General features: G+C 53.5%; 1 protein-coding gene across 4 annotated transcripts in view; it reads left to right on the top strand.

Moving 5' to 3' along the window:
- Positions 1-4,939: 4,939 nt before the first annotated feature.
- BCL11B (BCL11 transcription factor B) overlaps positions 4,940-19,968 on the top strand; it is a 96,125-nt gene continuing 81,096 nt past the window's right edge. The window contains exons 1-2 of one of the 4 annotated variants that reach the window (XM_075426409.1): positions 4,940-6,363; positions 19,268-19,636. In XM_075426409.1, the coding sequence (XP_075282524.1) occupies positions 6,306-6,363; positions 19,268-19,636 (427 nt within the window). In that variant the 5' untranslated portion in view covers positions 4,940-6,305. The remainder of the gene's footprint in view (positions 6,364-19,267; positions 19,637-19,968) is intronic. The other 3 variants (XM_075426410.1, XM_075426412.1, XM_075426411.1) reach the window with 3 other exon arrangements.

Here is a 19,968-nt window from a genome sequence, read left to right as displayed (position 1 = left end):
GAGGGGTCCGTTGTCCCTCCACATGCAAACCGAGTTACACACGAATCTGTGCCTCGCTCTCTCTCCCAGCGATGTTATGTATTTCCATAACGGAACAAGTTTTAAAAGTACCTCTTCAGACAAAAATATCCCTCGATTTCTAGGAGTTTTTCAGGGATATTTTTTTTTTACAGTGAAACTAGTGCTGGTTCACAAAACTCCGCTTATTACACCAAGCAGTGATGGCATTTGTTTTCCAAAGACGCAAACAATCCTTGGATTGAAGTCGTTAGGGAAGATGTGCCAGCTTTTTTTAAAAAAGCCTCCCCAGCAACAGTGGATTTTGCCCATCTTCCTGCAATTTTTTTTTTTTTTTTTCTTTGGTAAATAACAGTCCTGGGTATTGCATGGATGCCCAAATTGCATTCGTAGCGGGACGGAGCATATATAGCAGATGGGGTCCTTGAATCTTACTTACATCAGATGCTTGTGAAGCGTGTTCCCCTCTACCTGTGCCTGTCGGAGTGTGCACGCAGACACAGGCGGTGCTTTGCAGGATGAGAGAAGGTGCTGGAGAGAATTGTTACCTGACCTGTAGAGAGACTCTCAAGATACAAATGCAGGGGCAGGTCTTACTCTCACTGCAGTCCCTGAGGGTCCTGCAAATGATTTCAGTGGGGACACAACTGAATCTCTACCGTCGGAAAGTCTGAAGCATAAACAGGCCAAAGAAGACTTGAAGTGAAGAAGGAAAACAGGGTCCAATCCTGCATTTTGCCCGATTAAATTTTTTTTTTTTTAAATCAGTGTTTTTCTGCTCTGACTTGCTGGTTCCATTTCTTTTTTGGGGGTGGGGGGAGAGTATTGTTTTTATTTTATTTTAATTGAAAAAAGGTGTGGAAGAAAACAGGCCCCATCATTTGGATGGTGATCTGCAGTATGTTTAACACTTAGAAAGAGTTGGAAAAAATGAGGGACTCTGCAGGGGGGAAAAAAAACACACACAAAAAAACCCCAAACAGAAAAAAAACCCCAAACCCCACAGACCATTGACTGAGCAGAGGACTCCAGGGAAGGTTTAGAATGTAAATGTTGAGGAAATCTCGTTTTCTAGATTCACTCCCAGAAACATCAGCAAGTGACAGCCACTAAAAATAAGGGGACACCAAATGTCTTGAAAACACAGCGAGATCTGCATCACTTTTCCCTCTCTCCAAAAAGTCCCAGGAATGGGGCAGGGGATAATACATCATCCTCTCTTGCCTTCATTTCACTGCACCCTCAAATAGACCAGTGTCATGGAAAAGAAAATCAAGTGAATAAATGTTGCAATCTATATATATTCGAATAGATAACAAGAACGATTTTACTGTTTGCCATAAATGAAAAACCCCACCAAATCATTCCTCTGATTGAGGTTCTGAAGCTCTGTTTATGGCTGCAAAGTGATTTGATACAAAAAAATTACACATTTTGAGTTATTATATCACCCAGAAATTTGATGCCACTTAACTATGTAATTTTCCGAAATGATATAAAACCACTGCAGAAAAATATTTGAGGAAACCCAAAAGACCTCTTTTTATCTTTTTTTATGGGTCTAAAATGATAACTCGCAGAGATCCTTGCACTGCATGCGAAGGCTGAACTGCCACCTCGGGAGCTTTATTAATATGTATGTAAATATGATCTGGTTAGATCCTGTGTTTCTGTGTCTTTTCACAAGGTGGAGCGGCTAACTAAGCCGATCAGATCAACACCCTGTGTTCATTTATTTGTTTTTCTTCCCAAGCAACAACAGTTAAAGACTCAAAGAGAATGAGGACAGCAGCCTTGTGTATGTCAAGATTGTCTTAAACCTCCTTCCTTCCTTCCTTCCTTCCTTCCTTCCTTCCTTCCTTCCTTCCTTCCTTCCTTCCTGCCTTCCTTCCTTCCTTCCTTCCTTCCTTCCTTCCTTCCTTCCTTCCTTCCTTCCTTCCTTCCTCCCTTCCTCCCTTCCTCCCTTCCTCCCTTCCTTCCTCCCTCCCTCCCTCCCTCCCTCCCTTCCTTCCTTCCTTCCTTCCTTCCTTCCTTCCTTCCTTCCTTCCTTCCTTCCTTCCTTCCTTCCTTCCTTCCTTCCTTCCTTCCTTCCTTCCTTCCTTCCTTCCTTCCTTCCTTCCTTCCTTCCTTCCCTCTCTTATCCCCCCCCCCAACTCCCAGATCTGTATCAAAAACAATTTACGTCTAACTTAGCATGAGCTTTCTCAGTAAAGACTGGGAAGAAACCAAAATCACATCACACAGAACACACAGCTCCAGTTTTTCTTCCACTGAAAAGTTATTTGAGCAAATGGGGAGAAAGTGGAAATGGATGCGAAATGTGTCCAAGTGACACATCAAGCTTCTCCTCCGTGAGGAGACTGGGACTTCCTCTTTACACTAAAGCCACTGTTCCTTATGTATTTATATCCGTGCCAAATTTTAGCTAAAGACATTGTGCAATTAAAAAAAAAAAAAAAAGAAAAAGAAAAAGAAAGCCAGAAGCTGAACATGTGTGTGCAGAGAGTTCTTGACTCAGCGTGCCTTGCTGTATGCAGGATAAAATGGAATATTTAACATCACATTAGCTTGTTCTCCCCTGTGATGAGGATGGTGTTTTTGGATGAGAACTCCTCAAATCCCTGCTATATTATGAAGGCAGAAAAGCTGATTACCTTAGTACGAGATGTTTTTTTGTGCATGAGGGTACTCTTTTCCCTCTCATTTAAAACAAGGGACTACAGCACCTTTAAAGCCAGCGAAAAGCTTGTTCTCTCCCTGCAGGTTAAGCTCCCGTTTTGCCTGCTTTTTCCTTTCCTTTGGGTTTTTTTTTTTTGTTGGGTTTTGGGGGGTTTTGTTGTTGTTGTTGTTGTTGTCGTGGTCGCGGGGAGCTGCGGCTCGGGGTTTGCGGGCGGGGGGCGGAAGGCCGGCGCTGCGCCGTGGCCCCCCGGGGCGGCGGAGAGGGGGGGCGGGGGGCGCGGGGCCCCTTTCCCGGCTGCGCAGCCCGGGACAAAGCGGGGCGATGTCGGGGGCTGCGCGGCCGCCCCCCGGGGCAGCCCCCGGGGACCCCGGCACCTCTTCTCCTGCGGGGCTGCTGCCACCGGCTGCGGCCGGGGGGGGGGGGGGGGGGGGGGATGGAGGGGGGAGGCACAAGCGCGGGGGCAGCCGCAGATGGAGGCGGGTCGAGGGATAGGTCAAGGTTAGAAGGAGCTTGCTATTGATCTGGCTTTGAACGCGAGACAAGGAGAGCGGAGAGACTAAAGGGGGAGCTGTGAGACAAGACATTAACAGCTTTCAGTGCTAATGATCGCAAGTGCCAGACAGGGGAGGAAAGAGGAGACTGAGAAATCACTTTGGAAATTTTTTTTTTTTTTTTTTCCCTTCCTTCCCCCTGTTGGGATGTATTTTCTGAGGAGGAGGAGGAGGCAGGCTGGGGGCTCACCCCCCCGCAGCCCTGCCCGCAGCTGGCGAGGCGGGAGGGGGCACCGGCGGCCCCGCCGCCCCGGGCAGAGCCGGCCCGGTCAATCATTGCCGGCCCTTATCTCCCGCTCCCCGTGCCCACTGGAAGACACTGGTTAATCAGCAGATGATGCCCGGTAACTTCCCGATAAGCTGCCGCTCCGAAGGGGTGCAGCTTCCTGCAGCTCGCCGAGAAACGGCCGCCACCCGGACTTTGCACCCCCGAGGGTGGGAAGCGACACCCCCACGGCCCCCCCCGGGACCGCGGCCGCACAAAGCCTGCCCGGCCCCGGGAGCAGAGGAGGGGTCGAAGCGGGGGAAGGGGAGTGAGGGCAGCTCCCCTCCCCGCGGGCCTGCCCGGGAGCCCCTTCCCCCCGGCCCCCCCATCACCACGCTCGTTTTTCTTCGCGGGACGCTGCAAAACAAACCAAAAGGCGCACGGCGAGGAGTCCGAGCAGCCTTCAGCGCCGCTCAATGTCTTTTATGTGTTTGCCGTGCGCTAATGGAGGCCGGGGGGGGCTGAGCCGGGGCACAGGAGGGCACTGAGGCGCTGGCCCGGCGCCCACCGCCCCGCCGGGGAGCTGGGGGGGGGGGGGGGGGCGGCTGCCCTCGGCGGGCCGGGCTCCGGGGGGCCGGGGGCTGGCAGCGCCGAGCCGCGAGCGGGCGGGCGGGTGTGGGGAGGGAAAGGCAGATTTGCTGGAGGAGGCGAGAGTGATGCTGTTTAGCCAAATTCTACTCAAAGCTGATTAAGGGCACCGAGATGAATTCTGGTCCCCCCCCCAGGGCTCTCATACGATTTAATATGGAAAAAAAAAAATTCGTTTAACGTGGAAGGTAAGTGACACGACTGCAGAGCGGCTCTCCGAGCGGGCTCCGGGTGGAGGGTGGGTTTCTTGGGTTTCTGCTCCATCTGCCTGCAGGGCCCCGGCCCTCCCCCCCTTCCCACTGCCCTCGCCCTGTCCAGCCCCGGTGCTGAAAAGCTGGGAGCACCGACCGGTCTCCTCGTCTGGGGGGAGAACGAGTAGGGGAACAAGGGCAGGAGATGGGCTGGGAGAGGGGAAAAAGTTGATTTCCAAGAATCTCCCAAGTTAGCAGCGCAGGCAGCTGCGGGCATTTACCTGCGTGTGGAAAAGGAGGAACCGCGCACGGGGATGCGGTCCCTGGGAACCCGGCGCCTCTCGATTTACGGCTGAGACTTAATTCCTCCGAGGAAAAATCCTCTCTGCCAGGATTTTAAGTGAAGGGGGGGTGGGGAGAGAAGATCGGAGCGTGTGTGCAGATCGGGAGTGTGTGCGCGCGTGTCCCGCTACCATCACGCTTCGGGTAGGGAGAGAGGAGGGAGGGAAAAGAAGGAAAAAAAAACCACCCCACAAACGCTCTCCCCAGCCCACACAGACACTAGCGGTGGTGTAAAACTGTGCGAAAGAAACGCAGGGGGAAGGCGCTCGCCGCCGATGAGCTGCCGCCGGGCCCGGCGGGGAGAGCCGCCCGCTACCCCCGGGGAGCTGCCGCTGCGGGCTCGGCCGGCGGGGAGCACGGCCCGGCGCCGAGATGGGCCACGGCACCGCCACCGCCACCAGGACCGCCACCAGGACCGCCACCGGCACCGGCCCCCCCCCGCACCGCCCTCGGAGCCCCCGGCAGCCGCCCCCGCCGCCGGGCTCGGGGAAGTTTGGCCGTGCGTGGGGATGCGGGTTTCTCCCCCGCTCCCCCCCTCCCTCCCGCTCCCCGCGTAGCCGAGGGAGCGGCGCGGAGCCCGGATCGGCTCCGGCTGGGGGGAGTGTGAGTGCGGGCGTGAGTGCGGGCGTGAGTGCGGGCGTGCGAGCGGCGCTGGCTGTTCTCCTGCCGGGTACAATGTTAAAAAGCCACCGCTAGTCGCCCCCAGCGCTCCGACTCTCTGGGTCTTTTTGTCTCTGGTGCAGATTAAACGTCACGTCCGCACTTGAACTTGAATTTTATCCCATTGTACAGAGGCAGCCCCAGCCATAGAGAGACAGAGCGCTCCCAGAGAACCAGGACTCCGCCATCTTCACATTGCAATATATAATAGTAATAGCCAGCACCAGCCCAGCTGCACTGGGGGCTTCCTTCCTTCCAGTCCTAGCGCCAGGCGAGGGGGGAAGAGTGCAAAGTGGTGCGGGAGCACCGGCAATCCAAAAGCACCAGGGCAAAGCAGTGCCACTTGAACTGGGAAAGAGGAGACACAGTTTTGGCTACCCCTTTGCAAAAAAATTCGCTCTATCTATCTACCCAGCAAGGGTCAATCTCTGAAAAGCTTTTTTTTTCTTTGGCAATTTTTTTTTTTTTTTTTTTGTGTGTGGGGGCAATCCCAAATCTAGTACTTTTTTTGCTATTCCTGCTTTTTTTTTTTTTTTGCTTTTTAAAAATTTTTAATTTTTTTTTTTCTTTTTTACCCTCCTGGTGGAAAAGCGCACTTGCCAATTTGCCAAGCACTCTGGAAAGAGGGAAAGAGAAAAGTGTCACTGGCGGTGCATATCCTGCTAAGTTGAAGAAGAGATCTGGAAGTCCAAGTGGCAGAAGCAGTGGAGGAAAGACAGAGTGTGTGAGAAAAAAAAAAAAGAGCGAGAAAGAGATTTTCCTGACGATGATGATGATTTTTAATTGAGAGGGGATCCCATCCAGCGCACCACAGCAGCAACAAAAAGGAGGCCTTTTTTTTTCTTTTTTCCTTTTTTTTTTTTTGAAAGAAGAGAAGAACTCGATAAAGAAGAAGAAGAAGAAGAAGAAAGAGGAAAAAAAAAAAAAAAAGAGGAGGAGGATCGCCCCCCCAGCACATCCCCCCGAACCAGTGCAGCTCTCCAGGCGATGCCAGTGTAAATGCCAGGGCAATGTCCCGTCGCAAGCAGGGAAACCCGCAGCACTTGTCACAAAGAGAGATTATCACACGTAAGTTTGAACTTGGAACAAGACCGAGCCGAAATCGAGGAGCGAAATTAGGGAAGGGGAGGAAGCGGTTGGGGGGGGGATGGGGGGGGGAAGACTCCGGGAGCAGCCGAAGCTGGTAAATGACTTCAGCGAGAGGGAGAGGAGCAGGGAATTAAAGAGGGGAGGGGGGTGTGTGGCTAGGGGGGATGGGCTGGGGGTGGAGGGGGGGGGGAGAAGCCCGAAGTTTGCCGTGCGTTTCCGCAGCGGTGCGGAGGTGAGGCGGGCGGGCGGCGTGGTGCGGGGCCGGCGCTGCCGAGGGGGAGAGCGCGGCGCGGGGCGGTGCGAGGAGGGGCGGGGGTCCCGCCGGGAGCAGCGGGTGCGTGTGCGGGGGGCGGCAGAGCGGGCCGGGCCGGGCCGGGGCTCCGCCGCTCCCCCTGCCCCGCCGGCGGTGGGAAAAGTTGTCCGAGCAGCTCGGCGTGACAGCCAGGGCTGGGGGGGGGGGTCAAGGTGGGCAACGAGGGGGGGAGAAGCGGAGCGGCCGGCGGGGGGGGGTGGGGGTGTTTAACGGGAAGCACACGGAGGCGGTGGGCCGGACGGGGAACGCGGGGCGGTGTCGGCGGCCCCCCGGTGCGGGGACGCGGGGCAGGTAGCTGGGCAGGCGGCACCGCACCCGCCCCGGGAGCATCGCCGGCGGGGGGAGAGCAGTCCCCTCCGGAGCGGGGAAGCGGAGGGAGGCAGGACCGGCTCGGCGGGGGCCGCAGAGGGGCCGGGGGCGGGAGGAGATGTCTGGCGGCGGCGGGGTGAGAGCCGAGGCAGAGGGACGGGGGCTGCGGGGCACGAAACGCGGGCCGGGCGGCGGCAGCTCGGGTGCCGGGGAAGGAGCGGAGGCTGCACTTTGCCGAAGCTCCCATTGTGAAGAGAACCCCCCCCCAAAAAAGAGAAAAAATAGGGGAGGAAAAGAGGAAAAGATAAAGCGGGGGGCGGGAAGGAGGCGCCCCCCCCGCCCCCCCCCCAGTTCCCGGGAGAGGGGCGAGTGCCTGAGGCGGAGTCGGGCCGTTCCCCGCGCCGGGCGCCCCGCTCCGCTGCTCCGCCGCTCCCGTCCCCGCGGGGCCGGTGCTGCGGGGGGGGGGGGGGGGTGTGTGCGTCTCCCAGGGCGCGGGGCCCCCGGCGCTGTCCGCTGCTCCGCCGCCCCCGGGGCACGGGGGAGGTGAGGGTGTCGGGGGGGGGGGGGTTGTCCCCCGTTTCACTCCTGTAGCATCGGACCCGTTTGGAGGGGCTGGTAGGAAATGCCTGGGGAGGTTTGGGGAGGGAGGCTGGGCCGGGACCCCGCACCCCGCCGGGAAGGCCGGCCGGACCCCAGCCCCCCCCCCCCCCCCCGCGACGAGTCCGCAAGTTGCTGTGTTGCGGGGGGCGGCGGCGCGGACGGAGCCAGCCCCGGGCTGAGCCTGAGCCGCGGCGCATCCGAATATTTATGTTGAGATTTTAAAGAATTTAAATAAATAAATAAAATATTCCCCCGGCTTTTCTCCCCTCCCCTGAAAGCCAAGAATAGGAGCCATCTGCCAGGAGCATTTGGTGCTTGCGAGCTCCCCTCTTTCTTTGTTACCGGTGATAAATTTCTGTTTGTAAGATTTCCTCGGGAATGGAGATATATATGTGTGTTATATAATTTTTCCACCTCCTGTGAGATTCTTTTTTTCTTTTGGTAGCGGAGGGTTGTGGGGGGGCGGTTTGGGTCCCGAAATTTAAATTTCTTTCGCTTTCTTTCCCTCTTCTTTTCTTTTTCTTTTTTTTTTTTTTTCGGTGTGCGCCTTTATTTTTTAACCCGTTCCTCCTCCCCCTCCTTCCCCCCCAGCCCATCAGCTGGTGGAACACAAATGAAGATGCATCTGGTATTCAGCTCTTTCTGGGGGGTTTGTTTTTAATTCATTGTTATTTTGGAGTCAGATTTGCATCACCATAAAAGGTGGATTCCCCCCCTCCTCAACTCCCTCCCCTTCGTTAATTGCTTTTTTGTTTTTAACCATCCGGTTTGGAAAATGCGTTTCCCTTTTTTGTTGGTGGCTTCTTAATCTCCCCCCCCCCTTTTTTTTTTTTAAGAAAAAGCACCAACAACCTAACCCCTCTAAATCGCCCTGTGCAATTTCTCCCACTTCTTTTCTGTCTCAGTTGCAATGAGATGTAGGGTGTTGAAAGGGGGTGTGCGGAAAATCTGGTTTGGTGCGCACGTCTGAATTTGTTTAAAGGGGTGAAAACATTTCGTTTCTCGCTGCTGTTGCTGGGGGGGGGGGAGGTGGGGTGAAGAAGAGAGCCAGGTAGGTTTGTTCTTCCAATCTGATCTCCTTTTCTGATCGCTTTACTGGAAAGTAAATAATGAGGCAGGAGAGCATTAAAAGGTGCCGAGGAGCTGCGTGTACAATGGGTTTAGCGGGGAGGCTGGGGAGGAATGGAGAGCAGAGCGGTACGCAGCTTCCCCCCCCTCCCCTCCTGTATTCCTCTCTCTCTCCATCCCGAGGAAGGTGGCAGAGAAATCAGGCTGCGTACTGAACAGTGGCAGAAAAACCCGCAGGTATCCAGGGGAGGAGGGGGTGGGAGCCGGGGGGCTGCGGCTGGGGCAGGGTGCGGGGCCGGGGGAGCAGGCAGCGCGGGCAGCGCCGAGCCCCAGCTGCAGACTGGCAGGAGGGGGGGGGGGGTCGCAGTCCCCACACCCCTCGGGAAGGTGTCATGCGTGGGGGAAAAGCAGCCAGGGAGAGCGTCCTCTGCGAGGGGGAGTTCGGAAAGTAGCGGGAATGGGAAACCGAAACGCTTTCCAGAAAATCCAGCCAGCCCCAAGCCAAGCCCCCAAAGCTGGGATGGATTGATACTGTTTTCTGAAACCGTGCGTTTATGTCATGTTGAGCTCGGGCTTTTCCCCCCTCCTTTTTGGCATCTGTCAGGAGAGTTGCATTTCAGGATGGATTGGAGGTCTGTGCCAGGGAAGGAAAGGGAGATTGGGAGAGAGACAGGGAGAGAGAGAGGGAAGGGTTTTCTGACACTGCTCAGCTGGAGTTTATTGGGTTTCATGCTCTTGGTGTTCAGTGAAACGGTTGGATCCGGAGTGTAAGACAAACAAACAAACACAAAAAGCAGCGAGGCTGCGAGGTAGCTGTGCTCCCGAGTTGCAGTGTCTCATCAGCACGGTGGTCTTCCAGGCTGCAGAGCAGAGTGGCCTGTTCGTCCTCGCCGGGCTCACCCGGGCAGCCGTGTCATGCACGCGTGTGCGGGACAAAAAGAGGGGAAACCGATGGAGGGACACGAGCAGCTCTGGACCTTGCCTCAGTGGTGGTGGACAGAACAAACTTGGTAACTGAGCTCGCTTAAACGAGCGGAAAAAGCAAAAGAGGTGATTATGTCGCAGAGAGGAGGCTGAGCTGTCGAGCTGCTCTGTGCAAAGGAACGTTATTTTGGTTTGATTCAAATTGCTGATTTCCCAGCTTAAGATCTTTATTTAACTCAGAAATCTGTTTTCAGACTAGCCCTGCATTTTGCATTTGAAGGAAATGTGAAAGGTGAGAGCATATGAAAAGCTCTCTGGTAGCAGTTTTACAGAAGGCGGCAAAGCAAGAACAGTTCAGTGGAGCAGCAGCAAAGATTGGGAGGGAAAGGCACAGCAAAATTGTACAAATCCAGAGAATTGCAGAGAGCCAGGTTTCCCAAGGAGGCTCTTCAGTACCTGGGTCAACAGGTTCCCTAGGAGGAGCAGTAATTTTCCTTATCTCTTTGTATTTGTACATAGTCACTAAAAACAATAAAAGAAAACCCTACCATTTTTTGCATGTCAAAGTTTTGCAAACGTTTCAAGGAGCTGCTCTTAAAGTGCCTTTGGATTTAGTACAATTCATGCACTTTTTCCTGCAGAAGACACCCACACTGAGGTAATCAGCTCCAGCACAAAGAGAACCTAACCTGCGACTTCAGGATCACAGAGGGAATCGTTGCTATTTGGGAGCTGGCTGACTTTCTCATCATGCCTGCGTAGCTGTGCACAGAAAAGCTTTTCGTGCTTTCCAAAGCCACTACACGCGTTAGCTTTAAATAGGATAGGGGGAAAAACGGTTGCGTGCTGTCCGCTTCCAGGCTGCCTTTCGGTCGCATGTATTTGTGTCGGACTTCACCAGGTTAAAAGAAAACACCAGCACGTTTTCATAGTTTCTGATCTTTTAAAATATTTTTTAGAAACTGGTGCAGAGTAACCCGGTTGTGGGTCTGGGCTGTTCCGCCCTCGCTGGTCGGCGCGCTCGGCGGTTCACACCGGCGCGCAGCGGCCGGGAAATCCTTCGGCGTTATTTTGTCTTCTCGGCTGGTCGGCAGACGCCGAGCGCGTTTGGCCAGGCCCGTTGAAGCACCCAGAAACGGAAGCCATGGCCGTTTTCACACCCCGGCTGCCTTCGGCGGGAACGGCGGGAGCCCTTGCCCCGCGCCAGACGCGCGTTTCTCCGCGGAACAAAGGGCGGCCGGGCGGGCTGCGGGGCGGGCTGCGGGGCGGGCTGCGGGGCTGGCGGCGGCTGTGACCCGGCGGGAGCAGCGCGGGTCGCGGGCAGCGGCTCCCGACCCGGGCCGGCCCCTCTCCCCCCGGGGCCGACCCCGCCGCCGGCGCCGCGCCCCGCGGGGAAACCGCCTGGCGCGAGGCGGCCGCGCCTCCTCGCGCCCCCACCCGCACCCCGCGCGCGGCGGAACGCGCCTTCCCCGCGCGGCTCGGCTTTTCTTTTTCTTTTTCTCCTCTTTTTTTCCTCTCCCCCTCGCTCGCCCCGCAAGCCCGCCCGGTGCTCCCCGGCTGCAGGTGGCGGCTGTGACGACTAGGGGGAGCTCATCGCCCGCCTCATGGCCGCGCCAGCCGCTCCCGGAGCCCGTCCCCGCGGGAAGGCCCAGCGGACCCGGCCCCGACGACGTCGCCGCCGAGCAGCCGACTCGGGCGGGCGGGAGTCCATAACTAAAATTAGTTCTTAGCGGTGCCTTTCATCGTCGGCGCGCAGTGCTCCTTTCGTCGCGGTCGGCTCGCGACCGGGGTCACGATACCTGCGCGTGGGGGAGCCCCGCCGAGATCCGTTTGCGTCTTCCAGTGGGTGCAGAAACGCAGCGCGAGGAAGCTGGAGCTGGAGAAGGAGGTGTGCAAGGCAGTGCAGCGGGCATACCCGCACTTAGTTTGGCATTGATTACCTGTCAGAAAGCCGCCCGTACCCCCGCCGAGAGGATCTGATACTAGGTAGTTTACCGTACTTTCATCCGCAGGTCCTCACAGCAAAAAAAAATAATCTGCAGTCCTTGCAGATGAAAATAAGCTTTTTTTTTTTTTTTTTCCTAGAGACATAAACACAAAATCACATCTGTCGCGTAGAAGTTGCTGCTCGGCCGGGCTTGCGCTGTTCTCTGCCGCAGTCGGCTCGCGCACCACGGGCAGACTTCAGCGGGATGCTTTCTTGCCCAAACGTACAATTTCGTGGCGTACACACGGGAAGCTTTGATCAGTGGATGCTTGTTTCACCCAACCTGAGAAATTCATCAGGTTATGGTACTGTTAACATAGCACAAGCGCCTTCTTATTTTCAGGGCGCAAGATGTGGACAGAGGTTATCCCGTGACAGGAAAGTGCGCTCTGTTCTAACCTGAAAGAGAAGTAAATTAGGTCAGACAAAAGATCAGGGCTGTCATCAGCTGTACAAAAACCCTTCACTCCTGGGTAGAGAGGGCCAGCAATTTATCTGACGATTTCTCTACTTCGTTTCATGTTTGAATTGAGCTTGTTGGGAGCATACAGACAGCAGCCAGCTCCTCTGACAGGCCGGTAAGCTGAAGAGCACAGTGCCCGGGCTGCTGCTGCTGCTGGTGTTCCCCAGCCACGGCGGAAAACCTTCCCTTCTCCCCTCCCAAAACCTCAGACTTCGCCGACGGTAGCTTTCCTTCCATTCCACGACTGTTAACTTTTACCAGGAGAAACCATGATCCCCCTCTCCTCCTCCCTGTCGCCTCTGCCCACCCAGCGCACGCACACCCACGCTCCTCTTCCTCCCGCTCCCTCCTCTGCTTCCCACCCGTCCCGCTCCCCCAGGTCAAAGCCCCATAGAAGAGTCTCCCTTCTGAGACCTGCTACCCCAAAAATGGCCCTCCGCTTCCTTGCCGGAGTGTTTTCTTCTCCTTGGCTGCAGTTCGGTTTCTCGAGGGTTGCGTTGCAGTTGTCAATTGAATTTGGTCTCCCCTTGGCCGCCTCCAGAGAAAGCGCGTGGAAAAATACATGGGGGCTGGGGGTTATCACCTGCTTTAAAGTTAGCGGTACTGTAACAGCGCTTGGTGAAGCACCAGCATTGGCTGTAGATGGATTTATATATACATATGTACCTTTTAAACGAGGGAGGGAAAAGGCTTCAATAACTGTGCATTGATAAATGCGTGATTCATTCAGCTGCTCTTACTACAGCACCTTCCTCTTTCGTGTTTATGTACTTTCTTAAAATGTATCTGGGCAGGCTGCACACCGCTCCTCGGCACCCACGGTTACAGCCTCGGAGGCAGCTGTGTGTTCAGCTCCTGAACACCAGTTGTGTTTGCTCGCTGGCTGCCCTCCCTCCCTTCCTCCTTCCCCAAAAGCTGTTGCTTTCTTGGTACCGTAGACCCTTGCTGCAGCTTTAAGTAGCAGCTTCTTTTTTTTTTATTTTCTTTTTTTTTTTTTCTTTTCCGAAGGATATATAAAAAATGCCTAAAGCAGGCGATTCGAAAACAAATTAAAGCAGAGGGACACACTTCATGCATTGCAGGCACGGGCCGGTAGAAGGGGGTTAGAAGAATATCATCATTTTACTGGCAAAAGTGACACCAGATCGGGGATTTGATTAATGGTGCAGCATTCACATGGACTTAGTTCTGTATTTCTGACATATACAAGTCTTTTGTGTAGTTGCCTCAGTGCAAGAAATGCCGTTTGGTTTGTTTTTTTTTTTCCTGGAGCAGCTGATCATTTGTGTGTGTGCTGGACATGCCCAAGGTACTTTCCAAAGACTAAGCACTAGACAGCACAGTATAAAAAAGGAATCCAGAGTTAAGGGAGAGGAAAAAAAACATGCTGGTTTACTTAACTTTTTTATGACCCCTTCTACTAAGCCACTGGAAGAAGCCATAAATTCACTGAATGTTATAATGAATATGCTTCAATAAAGTGAAGAAAAAAAAAAAAGGCTTAAGAAAATTGTACACGAGCAACAGCGTGCTACACGCGATCGATAAAGTCTCTTTTGAGCCTGGTATTTAAGAGAGGAACAGAGCTGCTGTGCGCTTCATACACGTTCAAAACTGCTGTGACTTAATTTCGCTCATGCCTCTCCAATCCTCGATCAGAACCCGCGCTTCCCACCTCCCTTCCCGCACCAGCGGAGAGCCCGCACCCCGCCGCCGCTCCTTCCCCCGCGTGGCACCGGCGCCCCGCTCCCCGCTCGCCGGCCCCTCCGGCTTCACAGCCGCCAGCGCGTCCACCGGGGAACAAAGCGCGCGGTCACAACGCGCCGTCGCCCCCCGCTTTGCTCGCAGGGACCCGCAGCTCCCGCAGCCGGTGGCGCGGCCACGCGGGCACGGCTTGCCGAGGGGGAGCCGCACCGCTCCCGACGGAGCCGCACGGGGGGTCCCCGCACCTCCCCGGCTTTTGTTCCCGTCGGGGCCGGCGCGGTCGCCGCGCCGCTGCCCCCCCCTTCCCCCTTCCGCCGCTCCCCTCTGTGCCGTCCCAGGTGTGCGCGGCGGGGGGGGGGAGGGGTCCCTGCGCTGCCCTCCCGGCCACCGCGGCCGGCGCTGCCGGAGGGTCCCGGCCCGGCGGGAGGGCGGGGGGGGGGGCTCCATCCCGCCGCTGCGGGCAGGGGTCGGCGCCCGCCCCGCCCCGCGCATCGCTGCCGTGCGGGGGCTGGCGCGCGGCTCCGGCCGCCCTTTGTGAGCTCGGCCGGCACGCGGCGGGGGAGCGCGAGGCTGCGCCCCGCGCCCCCGGGGCCACCCCGTCAACCCGCGGCCTTCGGCCGCCCGGGCGGCCCCGGCCCGTTCCCTGAAGGCACCCCAGCCGCTCCGACCCGCCGGGCCTACAGCCCGCTCCGAAAGGGGCGGAGGGCGGTGGGCGAGGGTTCAGCCCGGCGCCCCGCGGCTCTGGAAACGGGAGAGACTTCGAGGGCGAGGAGCCGGCGGCTTCGGGCAGCGCCAGCCCCTGCGCAGCGCGGAGCCTGAGGCCGATGGCAGCGATAACCCAGCTCGAGTGCGCGTGATGTGGGCCGTTTCCGTTAAGCGTGCTGGTGTTCCAGTAAACGTGACGTGTGGGTGTTGGCTGCTGGAAGGGACACCGCTTTCAGGCCTGCTCTGGGCCGACACCCTGAAGAGCGACTTGCTCCTCTGTGCTCGCCCCCTGGCTGGGCCGAGCTCTTTCGGGATGGGCCTTCGACATGGCAGTGACCAGGGCCGGTGGGCGGCTTCCCGAGACCAGAGCCGCAGCCCCACCTGGTCCCGGAGACGGGTGGCACCTGGGGTGCCCTGTGCTTCGCTCCCCCGGCGGGCACAGGGGCGGGCAGGGGTGCCGGGGCAGGCAGCTCTGGGGTGAAGGCACCGCCAGTGCTCGCCGCAACCACCCCAGTTATCGATCTGTGCAGAGACCGGCCACGGAGGGGAGGTTTCACATGCAATGCTTTGGCCCGGCACCAAACTGTTCCCCCTTTCTCTGCCTCCTTTGGATACTGTGGGGTGGGAAAAATAAGGAAGAGAATAGGCTGGTGACTTTCAGATCACTTCTTTCCTTGGTTCTGCAGTGCAATAAAAAAGGCGAGAAAATAAATTACTGCTGGCTGGACCCAGCCTCACCCAAACCCCGTGAACAAGCATCCACCGTTCTGTCCTTTGAGGCCTTGGAAACGAGTTTTAGTAACACAGCCTTTTTCATTATTAATGGGTACAATTTTGCGACATCTGACAGGCAGAAAGTAGCTAGCATGTGCATTTGCTTCAGTCCTGGGCATGAGAGTATTGTTTGCATGGGGCACATATGCTCTGGTGATGTCACCACGCTGAAGTAGGAGCGCTGGTGGTTTTGTGACAGTGCCTCTGCGGAATAAAGGAGTTTGTCTGCTGTGTTTTGGCGTGGTAGGCAGCCAGAGAGCTTGGAGATGCTGCTTAGAGTCCAGGCAGCAAGTGCAGTGCTTTTCAGAGTAAAGCCGATGATTTAGGTTGTTCGGTGGCGTTAATTTCGTGAAGCCGTCGGAGAACAACAGTGTCACTCACGTCCCCATAGATCGCCCGTCCCTGACTTGCTGTGCTTCCTTGGCAGGCAACATCAAGGCAATCCTCTTTGGAGGAATCTCTGGGTGCAGAGAAAATGCTGGGCACACCTTAATACACCTGGAAGAACGAGGGCACGAGTCCTGGCTGGAAATAGCTCTTTTGCATTTTTTTTTCTTTTCCCACGTAAGGGAGATGAGATGTTTTCCATTCTCCTTTTTTTGTGTGTGTGGCTTCATTTCTCCTTCTTAAAAAAATAGTAAATTAATTTAAAATAAATACTTGTGAGGAAACACCCTCCTCCCCCCAAACCCAGCTACCAACAAACAGCAATAAAACCACAGAGTTAAATTCAAATAATGTGAAGCGACTCATTTGAAACCCACAGACACAAGTGGAGTCAGAACTTTAGACTGAGACTGGCCTAAATTGCCCCATTTGTATTAAAGGACTCCTTAAACAGCCTAAGATCTTGGCTGTTGCATTAACCAGGCATGACCCGATGCGTTATGGGCTGGACTTGCAGGCTTTTTTCTCTTTTCCTTTGTGGGTTTTAAATCTCTCCTGTAATGTTACTTGAATGTAGGTTTTTAATGGCTTAATTGAGTTGTCAATAGGAAGCCTTTTCTTTTTTTTTTTTTCATTCCGAGTAAAAAAAAATAATAATGCAAATTGACATGGATAAAATGCATTTGAAGATCTATTCAGTATTTTGTTTTTCATTCTTTTATGTCTGTTTTCCACATCCCGAATAAGGGGATGTAATATAGCTTCTGCGCTGCTGGGGGTACGGCTGGTCTCACGCTTGATGATTTATTAAGCTCAAATCAGAAATAGTCAAGTAAAAAAAAAATCTTTTGACCAAATTACTACTGATCGTGAGGGCTCGGTGTACCAAGAAAACGAAAAACTGATTTTTGGTAGTGTGAAGACTGCCAAAATATGAAGGAATACCAGATGTTATTTTAAAAAAGTGCCATTGAAGAGTCCTTGGAAAGAGAGAGTGAGTGTAAGTGAATAGGCATATGTGGATTTAACTAATATTCAAATACAGCGTAGAACTGAAAAGGAAGAATTCGCAACAGTTTAGCTGTTTAAACCTCCTCCGTGTTTGCAGAGATGCCTGGTCAGAACCTTTATGAAATGCAGCAGTTTTGCTATGTTTTCTGAAGAGCACAATTTAAATCGCAGGCAAAAAAAAAAAAAAAATCCTCACATGAAGAAGATAATGAAGTTGAGATACGTGCTTTTCTTTTCATTTGTTATACATATATAAACATCAAAATTTAGCCTTTGTCATTTGAGAGACAGGCTTTAATCTGAAGGCTTTACAGGAATGCTAGGTGAAACTACTAACAGGCATTTTCCCCCTCTGCCACCTTTTTTCTTTACAACCCTTGGTTCGGTTCCTGTTTTCATGTTGTCTTTTCCAGCTCTTTGTCCCATCTCCCGTGTGTATATCTGCATGCCCGTGTGTGCCTCTCTGTGTGGGTTGTTTTCTGTTTTTTTTAGTATTTTGACACTCTGCTCCCCCTTAATAGGAATTCTTCCTAGAAATAGCGCACACATTTCTAAAGGACCCTTTTCACAGTCCTTTTCTTTTGGCTCTAAAATGATGTATATGTAATTAGTAATTAAAGGTGCAAGCTCTCTTCAATATAAACAATATTGCTCAAAGTTAGATCATTAAAGGGAACCGCAGCACTAAATAATTACCTTTTGCATCGTGACACACTGTTTGCAGGCATCCGCTCCCTTCCCAGCAGTCGCTGTTCGGTGCAGGGTTATGGTTACATTTTCACTAAGGCAAGCAGGCATCTTTTCATGATATAAATTGGTGAATTAATTACGTAGCATTGACTTCAAACTCCTTTTAAACTTAGATTAAGGGGAAAAAGGTAATTAATCGTTTTCAGAATGAGTATCGTGCTGTGTATTTGGTAAGCTTGGGGTGAGTTAGGAAACCGAAGCCTTCCCGTGCCCGTCGTCTGCTCCAGCAGGACGGTCCGTGCTGGGGGACTTCTCTGAGGTCCCCGTCCTTTTCCTGCTGCCGCTGGTACTGCTGCCGCTGCTCTCCGCTTTGCTGTCAGTGAGCTCTGATGCAACGTGTAATACAGCTGGTAGATATGCCAATCAATTATTTATTCTGGAAGATGAAAATAGGGGCAATTCTTTTTCTAAACTGCCTTTTTCAAGGCTCAACCATTTTTGTTGCCAGGTAATTCATTTCACCTTCTACCTCCCATCCCTTTGCTATGTGTTTTTGTTTTTTTTTTTTTCAGTTTGGTGAAGAGTGGGACAAAACTCCTTTTGTTTTCGGCCAAGAGGAGAATCCAGATCTGGATTATAACATCTGTTTATCTCAGTCTCACTTCTCTGAGATATTTGTGTGCCTTGCTTTTCCCAGGAAATCCATAAGCAAACCACTCGGGCTAATTGAGAACGTTTTTCCTCCTGTTCCTTTAATCCTGATTTGATGAGAGGTCTCACTCCCTGGTTTACGTACTGCTAGTTCCTCTGTTTTGCTCAGCCCAAATCCTAGAGTCCTTGCAGAGGCAAAACAGCCTTAGGCAAAAGTCAGTGGAAATTTTGCCCAAGTAAAGACCAAGGTTCGTAGGATTTGGCAGTTACACAGCAGAACAAGAGAAAACAAACGAAAAAACATGCTTTGCCCCAGAAATGGATTGTGATCCGTAATTATTTTATAATGTAAGAATTATCTTCTAAATGCCTATTTAAAACCACAGTTTTTATTAGTTGTGAAATGAGAAGTTGCTTTTTTCTTAGAAACTGATGCAGGTCACTCAGAAGTGCTTTCCGAGCCTTTGGAGGTAATGGTATGAAATCCGTCAGATCTGTGGGCAGGATTTAAACAAAAAAACTTTTATTATTAACCTATATAGCAACTGCAGGGTTATTTGACATCAGGAAAATAGAGTGGAAGATTTCAGGCTCAGCCAATATTCCAATATGTTAAAAAAGTGCCTCATTTTCTTTCCTACTGTACACACTTTTGAAACCCCTTAACTCCTCATGAGACTGTATCGTGCTTACTTCACTCTTGCAAATAGTTTGCTATAATTTGTGCTACTGGGTGGTCATTTAGCCTTGCTGGTGTCTTTGTAACGGGACAAGGCGGTACTAATTGTGTATGCCACGGGGAGCCCGATCCTGCCTGTTTGGAGGACACAAGGTTTTGCCCTCTCTCAGAAACAGGAGGAGAGGTTTGGGTGCATACGCTTTGCTAGATGGGGCCTTGGCCAGATGGCTGGGAGACACGGTGGGAACGAGCAGGTGGGATAAAAAGAGAAGAACTATTTCAGAAAGTGACTTGGGGCTTGAGTGTTTGCAAAATGGCTCTTTGCTGATATCCTCGCAGTGCTGGCAGCAGTGGGAAGGAGCTGTCAGGAAAGCTATGCCAGGTCAGCCTTTCCATTTTGTTTCAGGCAGGCTTGGTTGCAAAATACATTGAAATCATTCTGGGAGAGCAGAAAATCTGAAAAATAAAAGAAAGATCTAATCAGGCTTGGCCTCTTTGTGGGGTGGGGGGAGGCTGGGCCTCTCGTGATGCATCCTTCGGACTCTGGAACATTCAAAGCAATCTCTTTCTCTTCTCCCCTTGCCCCTTTCCTCCCTCTTTCTTCTTGTCCATGTAAAGCAGAGGCTGACCATGTGGAACCGGCACTCGCCGACGAGGATGAGAGCCTGGCAATAGCAGAGCCGGGCGGCATCAGCATCGCCGCAGGCGGGACAGACCCCGACTTGTTAACCTGTGGACAGTGTCAGATGAACTTCCCGCTGGGAGACATCTTGGTTTTTATAGAGCACAAGAGAAAACAGTGCAATGGCACTGGTGGTGCCTGCTATGAAAAGAGCATGGATAAGAGCAGCCCTCCCCCCTCCTCACGCGCCGAGCTCAGGAAAGTGTCAGAGCCAGTGGAAATCGGGATCCAAGTCACACCCGATGAAGAAGACCGTCTTCTCACGCCTACAAAAGGAATTTGCCCCAAGCAGGAGAACATTGCAGGTACAGCATGTTTTACACTCAATCAACTGCCTAGGTAATCTTTTAACGAGAGCCCTCTACAAAGTGCCATGAAACAGGCTTCAGTAACACCTCTTTATAGGAGCCATCGGTCTGGAGGATCCTCACGGCTATGCAGGGCTCAGCAGGGCTGTCCACCCCATGTTTAAATCAATGTAGGTATCTACACAGGGCTAGCTCCTGCAGATGGGGGACTCTCAGTCCCCTGGGAGAGCAAAGGGCAGCCTGGAAAAAGCAGAAGGCTTTGGGTTCAGAAGGGGGTTCAGTGGTGAAAGGGTAGGGGACTTGGGTGAGATGCTCAGTTCAGCCCAATT

This window comes from Opisthocomus hoazin, chromosome 7 (assembly GCF_030867145.1).
Source record: "Opisthocomus hoazin isolate bOpiHoa1 chromosome 7, bOpiHoa1.hap1, whole genome shotgun sequence".
Classification (NCBI taxonomy): Eukaryota; Metazoa; Chordata; class Aves; order Opisthocomiformes; family Opisthocomidae; genus Opisthocomus; species Opisthocomus hoazin.
Note: the sequence above shows the minus strand (reverse complement) of the source record. Positions and strands in the feature narration are given on the sequence as shown.